Below are 7859 nucleotides of genomic sequence, written 5' to 3'. Positions count from 1 at the left end.
CAAACAACGCGCGGTACCTTTTTATCTGTTCCGTATAGTTTAGCTGTACAGTACTTATTACATAAATAAAGGAGAATGGTCAATTTAGAAGCAATTCCATTTATAATCGGAATACTTCCCTCATTACCCGTGCACCCGCCGTTGGCCACTAGCTTATAACAGGAAGCGAGGGACGTAGGCCACTCCGTGAGACATTTGGAAGAATTACACTGTCATAGGGATGCAAAACGTTGAAATAATTCTAGATAACTTCAAACGTAACAGGAGGGTTTTAGAAAACGAATTGATCAAGAAGTTACACGCTAAAATATTTTTAAAACACGTTTTAAAAACAAATGACATTTCTGCGCTACGTTACGCCATTATCAAGTTATAGATTGAAAAAGTATAAGGTATAATACGACTATATAAAATGTGAAACAATACATGAAATATTTGCGGGTCCTATGGTTATAATTCCCCAAGGTAAGAAACACAAGAAGAAAAAAAAAAAATGTACGAAAGTGGTTTTGCTGACGAGATTAAAAACTGTAGCATCGAGTGTAACCATATCCTTCTCTCCTATGATGCGTGCATGTCCGCATTATTCACTAATGTTTCTTTAAAAGAAACTATTGACATTCTCGCCGATTATAAAGCTTTCAAGGGTAACTGGTTTGATAAGACATATAGCATGCAACTCCAAAAGCATCAGCTGACGGAACTATTAGAAATCGCTACTACGAACGAGCTATTTCAATTCAACGGTGAATTGTATGAACATACAAATGATATAGCCATATAGGCTCACCACTTGGCCCACTATTGGCCAACGTTTTCATGTGTGAGGCCTTGGAGCCGATGGCTCATTGCTGCCGGAGCTTATCCCGGTTTCTGTGGCATGAAGCCGGGCTAGGAGTATTTCTACTCTCCCTGGACGGGATGCTAGTCCATCGCAGGTCACTCCCCCGCAATTTGTTAGGCATCCCAACAATTCGCCGGTATGTATTTATACTCCTGGGTGGAGATAGGCACTGTGAGAGTTAAGTGTCTTGCCCGAGAACACAACACCGTGTCCCCGGCTAGGGCTCGAACCCGGACCGCTCGTTCCTGTGACGAGCGCGCTAACCATGAGGCCACTGAGCCTCCCACAACGTTTTCATGAGCCATATAGACAACCAACTAAAACAAAAGAACATGATTCCGTCTTTTTATCGAAGATATATTGGTGACACTTTAGTCACAATGCCCAACTCAGAATCAGTGACAGATTTCCTTCATGTACTCAGCAGTGTGCACCCTAGGTTGTCTTTCACTATGGAACTTGAACATGAGGGCTCTATTCCGTTCCTTGGTACAGTCCTGACAAGATGTGGTGGCACTCTAACAACGGAAGTCTGCAGAAAACCAATCGACAGAGGTCTGCTAATCCATTTTCAAAGCCGCTTAGAAGACAGATACAAGAAAGGCCTGGTTAACCGTGCATACCGTCTATCTTCCACCAAAGAAGGCTTTGCAAAAGAATGAAACAAGCTACGCACCATGTTCTCAAAGCTGCGCTATCTGAAACATTGATCGATTCCACCATAAATAAGTTCAGCCAGGAACCAGATAAAGAAATACATCGTGCCTTCAGCAGACCCATCTGTTTACATACCATTGCCCTTTAAAGATCAGCGATTAGCCGACCGCGTACGCCAATATGTCTATTCTCTGGGAGCCAAGATCGATGGTAACGTAAAACCCGACTTTAAAAGCAGAAAACTGTCACAAACTGTCAAGGAAAACAAGCCCCCGATCGTCAACACTCAATGCGTTGTATACTTATTTCAATGTGATTTGTGTGATGCAAATTATGACGGGTTCACTGCCCGCCACTTAAGGTTACAGTATACCTTCGGGTCGGCAATTTTCTTCAAATTTGGATTTTTGGGTCAAAGTAGTGGTCGAAGAATAATCTCTAATTTCTGAAAAAAAATTTTGAAAAAGGCTACATATAAGCGGAGAAATGGCGGTTTTACGTTTTCACCGGAAGTAAAAGTTTACCTCTTGATTGACGGGTCTATGGTGCGCATGCAATCAACCGAGACGTATTCGCGGGAATTGCCTGTATGGATGTCACGAATTGACTACTCAGTTGATCAGCATTGTTATTCTGACTACCCAGCATTTTTGGTATTAGGTGTAACTCTATTAAGTCATAAGTAGACATAGACCACGTTGAAGCCATGGACCAGTTCGAAAAAGCGAAAACAGCGAAGAACGAATGAAAATACATCAAGGAGTGAAGAAGCGAAAGTTCGCCGCGAGGATGAAGCTATAGCTATCGTATAAGGCGGGCAAAATATTCACGGTAAGAGAAAAGAAAGGTTCTGTAAAAATTTCGGAACTTGACAGCAATAACAGGGATGTTGACAGAGACTCTTCTGATGAGTACGATATTGACGAATCGCCGGACTCATTGAGACCATTTGAAATATTATCCATGCACAGTTGACCACACACAGTTGCTCCCCGCGCTTTCTTTTGTTTGTTTTCCTCGCTCAGCCACTCTAGCGTTCGTATCCTTTTTAGTCTTCCCCATTTTGCCAGACCACTGAGCTTCAAGAAAAACCGAGCTACAGAAAAATTACCTCTCCGCCTTCGGTTCCTTGAGCGCATTACGAAACACAAGAGTTTTTTAGAGATTCGCGCGTAAATTTCACCAGGAGGTTAACGGTAGTAAACTTTCCCTGCACTGATTGGCTCAGTTATCTGAGAACCCAGTTGAAGGCGTTTGTGGGCGGAGTTTGTTTGCGAAGCAGAAAATTTTTCTTAGCGCTGTTTTCTCGAATAAATTTTTTCACTTGAAGCAGACACTTTAAAGAGTTCTAACTCAAAGGAAATTTGTTCAATTGCCCTCAAATTTGGACAGTACGTAGCTAGCTTAACATATAAACTAAAAAAGCGTGTCTGGGAATTGTTAATTTCGAACTACCTTTTCTTCGAGAGCGATTTTTGCACGATTACTCCCGCATTTTTTTAATCCTATTTCGAAAATGTTCTGTAACTTTTTACTGCAATTGAATATGCCAAAACGCAGACACGTTTTTTAAGCGCTTTGGGCCCTGAAGCCGAGGAAAAAATTACATTGGCGAAAAACGAAATTCGCTTTGACTTGTAGCTTTCGAAAGGTGATTCGGTCGCTCTCATTTAGTGGTCGTGAAAAATTCGACAATTCATTTTATTTCACAATTCTTGGCATAGTTTGATAGCCAGCTCTATAAGCTTTATTTGATATAGGGGTTTAGGTATCTAAAGCTTAATTAAACTGCACGCGCTACATCGCTTGCACGCGAGACACCCCTGAAGGTATACTGTAACCTTAATCAACACAGAAGTGAACAACGTTATTCAGCCATCGGGAAGCACCTGGAAACACAGCATGGCAACAATAGGACAAAGACTGACCGTTTTTTCAAAGTTCTGAGGAAATGTAACAGCAAGTTTGGTTGCTTAGTCTCCGAGATGTTGTACATAAAGGAGATCAAGCCTTCTCTTGTCACGCAGACAGACTCCATTCGCGCCATACTCTTTACGTTACACATTCGTACATTTCTTTTTCCTTATTGTGTTTCTTTCCTTGGGAATTATAACCATATTTTATGTATTGTTTCATATTTCATTTATTCGTATAACACCTTATAATTTGTGATTTTTTAACTTGATAATGGCGTAACGTAGCGCCGAAACTTCATTCGCATTTTTAAAGTGTGTTTTAAAAATCTTTTAGCATTTAACTTCTAGATAATTTCAAACACTGTACTTATTCTTTATCTATTGTACCTATCAAAGGGACGAGCTGTTAAAAACAGTGCTTGAATGACCAAATAGGGTTTCAATCAGTGAAACACGAAGCTCTAAACATTTAGGAAGCAAAAATTACTGTTTTTACAGACAAAACAAAGTAATCAAACAATTTCTAAGATGGTTCATTAAATTTCAACCGCCTTGTACTTTTTGTGCTTCCTCGATTGTGGGTCGTGTCGTTGGATTTTGTGCCCGTGGATTCAGCTTCGCTAGCCGTCGCATTGAAGATGCGATGGCCACAATAAATATGAGCGCAAACATTTATGTTCCTGTCATATACACCGTAAATTATTGGATTGATTGCTTTGTTAATAAGTGTTCCAAAAAAGGAAACTTCATACAGCGTATGACTATGATGTACACTTTCCGTGCCGGAGGCAATTCTCCAAATGCTCAAGACAAATGTCGGGGACCAGCAGATAATAAAAGCCACCATGATCAAGCAGGCCGTTTTCGTGACTCGCCTTCTGCTTCGTCGAAGAGCAATTTGTGCGGTGGCTCCATGTGCCGACCCTGAAACAGGAGGTTGCCTTCCAAGTGCTATCTTGATCACGTGATAATAACACCCGCAGATGACACAGAAAGGAAATAGGTGGGCCGCACCAAACTCAACAGCTTCGTAAAGCTTGTCGAGCCATGGCAGTGGAATGGAAAGTGGCGTGCACATTTGATAGAAATTAAACTGGACAACTTGAAGCATGTACAGATATGGAGTGGCCACCAAGGCAGGAACTCCCCATGACAGTGCTATCAGCTGCCTAACAAGTCTTGGTTTGAGTTTGGGAAGATGTGGGTGAGCCAAACATCGATATCGATCAACTGCGATAAGTGCATGAAACATTACGGCTGTACCGGACGCCGTGATTTGGACGAAAGCGATGACTTTACAAAGGGATGTTCCGAATATCCATGTACCGAAGAGTCGCCGTATGAACTTGAAAGGGCAAAGCAATATACCGACGACAAGATCCGACAGGACCAGGTTCAAAATAAACTGGTAAGTTGGATGGTTTTTAAGAAGTACTTTCCTTCGCTTGGTCAAAACGTAGGCGACAAGAACGTTACCCACGATGGCCACAATTGTTGCCACTCCTACAATACCAGCACTTGCGATGTTAGAAGCCGAATTTGTCATAGCTAATTTTGTTAGAGCTTAACTCCTTAAAAGATAGTTGCCATGCTGACCCTCGCTTTTGTTCAGTTCGCCCGGCGGTTATGTGACTCGTCCTTGCAATGCGACAACTTAATAAACAGCTAGTCTTTCTTAAACGCGATATTGAATAATAATGTTGTCGACTGTTTAAACTGCGGTGCTTCAAAGGCTTATTCTGCTAAACATAGTGAAATTTCATTAAAAAATAATAGTCACGGTACTTCAGCTGTGACAATAAAGGTATGGATCACCGTAAACCCCTAACGACATCACAAACAAAAACATTGCTTCCTGGAAGCAGTATAAAGTTGAATGTTTAGTCTAGACAATTGTTAAACTGACTCAATTCGCAGGTCGCTCTTTTGGGTTATAAATATCCGGAAAGAACAAACCTTAAAAAGGTTTTAATTTTCCTTCTGCTTTGTCCTTCAAGGAATAGATAAAACTTTACTATCTTTAATAAATTGTGGAAGAACTAAAAACTGACTGCCAACCTTTAATTAAGTATTGTCGTGCTCTCAGGAAATTTTCATTTCATTTTCTATCTGGCTCACCTGCAATTGATGTAATAATGGCATCGCAACTTCAACGTCAGTCTCAATCGATAATTTCGAGCTTTGCGTTTATCAAACAAAAGTTATTTTCATTGCATTTGACAGCTTTGCTTATTGTCATCAAAACTTTAAGATCAAAGATTATGAACTAAATTTTAACTTTTAAATTAACAAAAGAGGGTAAAAACTGTCACTAACTTCGTCATTACCCTCTAAAGGTAGAACGTGTCGTGATCATGAGTTTTCATTATTCATTCAGATTATAGCATCAAACGTAGTCCTGGAGAAATAAATTGAGCTGGGTTGGTAGTACAGTGTTTGATGCATGTACACGTAGTACATCTATTTGATGAAGCGAATCATTTCAATGAGGTTGGGTTCAAATCAACGCAGGATCCCCAGTGAATGCTGGCACTTAAAGTCGCCAGGCGGGGGTCTTTCATTTAAAATTCAATCGCACAAACTCCACGTTTAATCAAACTTTGATTGCTTCTATTCGGGGTTGGGCTTTCACTAATAGAAAATACGACACATGATTCACCAGTTTGTGTGCCAGCGAGGCTCATAACTTGTTGCTTCCTTTGATATATGGTGTGGAAAATATGTCCTTACCCAGTACGATAGGGGTTCCTACGAGAATATTTAATGAATACGCAACAGTATGAAATTTCATTTACAAACTACTAGTAGAATGAATGTAATAACCTAGAGCATGTTTTTGAAAAGTAATGACACTAACGTTAATTGACAACAACAATCATCAAATGTGATTTTCCGGGAAAAAAGCTGCATAGTATTGTTTACACAATTGCCGTGTTGGATTGGATACGCCTAGTAGTTTTCTATTAAATTGCCCGCTGGTGCTGGCACCTTTTACTTCTTGAGGCAGATTGTTCCACAACATGCCTCAAAATAACAGAATCGAACCGCGCGTTTAATCTGTTTGTGCATCAACTTTTCAAATTGTATCTCTGAGGGCGGGAAGTGCGGCCTGGTTGATGACGAAATCGCCCCCTGAAACGATCATGGACTTTCTTCTTAAGAAACTTAATTGGGAAACGTTATCTAACCGTCGCGAGAGGCGGCAGAAACTGACAATGACGTTTAGAACAACAAATAATAATAAAAAAATAATTAAAGTTCTAATTGATTTGCTTCAAGTTTCTCAAGCATCAAGGACTTCAAATAATTTTTCGATGTTTTGAATTGTTACGATTTATAGCCGTTTGTCTCCAATTCTGACGGCTAAAATGGAAAAAGGACAAATTTAATGGCTTTAAATACCAACTCAAGATTGAAAAGTGTACCAAATGATCATTTTTATGCCGTGGACACTTAAAATGGACAGTTTCAGGATTTGGACGCCAAATGGGCCATGCATACGGGCAACACCGCAGAGAAACTTTGATATCATAATCATGGTTAAACCATGAGGAACATTCTTCAAAATGAATATTACATTATTTGCATGCTTTCGATATGAGATAGCCGCATTTTGAAATAAATAAGGTTGAATTGATAAATTTAATGCAAATCGCTGTCAGTTAATGGGAATACCCTTTAAAATTCCCCGCGCGCAAGAATCGCTCAAAGCACCAGCGCCCCGGCGTCCGAAACTATCGAGCAAAAAAACAAAAAAATCAATTTATAGTAAAGCACGTCCTCTGGATGATTTGGAATATACAGCTGTTTCGAGAAAGGTTTACAGATAATAGCTTCAAGCTTAAGCGGGAAGACCGAGTGGTAATCTGGGTGTCTTTTGGAATTCTACAAATTTAGGAAATTAGGAAATCTACAAATTTATATTTTTGCAACGATACATAAGATTTTTTCGCTCATAAGACCATTTTTCTGTAGCTTTCTCCACTGTTATATGACTTTCAGCTGAAAATTCTTCTAAAATTCAGTGTGGCGAAAAGCACCTTGTTCCCATAAGTCAGAGGAAAAAAGAAAACGTACGAAGTTGTGCATGCAGTTTGCCGTGTTGTTATATCTGATTAAATATTTAGCCTGTCCAACAGCTCTCTACTTCTTCTCATAGTACCTTTCGGGGTTGTCGCGAGAACTTTTACGCTCTACTCCGACAATATTACTCGAGACAGCTGCATACATATCGACTTACGGTCCGATACAAGCTTGCAAGTGTTTGCCCCAAACGAGTGACGTAAACTCTTGCACCCAAATCTGACGGAAATTGATCTTCAGAGGTTATGCGACAAGGAAGTTCTAAATATCCAAGCATAATTTTCTTTTTTTACGACATGACAAAAGAAAAACTATCAGGCAATTCTTAAGATGGTCCCTCAAATTGCAACTGCCTTATT

General features: G+C 40.0%; 2 protein-coding genes and 1 pseudogene across 2 annotated transcripts in view; 1 reads left to right on the top strand and 2 right to left on the bottom strand.

Moving 5' to 3' along the window:
• Positions 1-493: 493 nt before the first annotated feature.
• LOC149117594 (uncharacterized) lies at positions 494-3666 on the top strand (annotated as a pseudogene).
• A 217-nt stretch (positions 3667-3883) lies between these two features.
• Positions 3884-5315, bottom strand: LOC110057849 (neuropeptide FF receptor 2-like). The gene has a single exon (XM_020764452.2). The coding sequence runs from the start codon at positions 4961-4963 to the stop codon at positions 3941-3943; it is 1023 nt and encodes a 340-aa protein (XP_020620111.2). The 5' UTR covers positions 4964-5315; the 3' UTR covers positions 3884-3940.
• Positions 5316-6071: 756 nt separating this feature from the next.
• Positions 6072-7859, bottom strand: part of LOC110057860 (neuropeptide FF receptor 2-like) — a 2777-nt gene continuing 989 nt past the window's right edge. The window contains exon 1 of the mRNA XM_089279618.1: positions 6072-7859. This exon is cut by the window's right edge and continues 989 nt beyond it. Within this exon, the coding sequence (XP_089135744.1) occupies positions 7826-7859 (34 nt within the window). The 3' untranslated portion in view covers positions 6072-7825.

Source organism: Orbicella faveolata, unplaced genomic scaffold (assembly GCF_042242905.1).
Source record: "Orbicella faveolata isolate gen_17 unplaced genomic scaffold, um_ofav_v1 contig_12, whole genome shotgun sequence".
Classification (NCBI taxonomy): domain Eukaryota; kingdom Metazoa; phylum Cnidaria; class Anthozoa; order Scleractinia; family Merulinidae; genus Orbicella; species Orbicella faveolata.
Note: the sequence above shows the minus strand (reverse complement) of the source record. Positions and strands in the feature narration are given on the sequence as shown.

What these genes read in the sequence shown, in the direction of transcription:
- LOC110057849 (XM_020764452.2), bottom strand. Translation starts at nt 4,963, where the DNA reads ATGACAAATTCGGCTTCTAACATCGCAAGTGCTGGTATTGTAGGAGTG.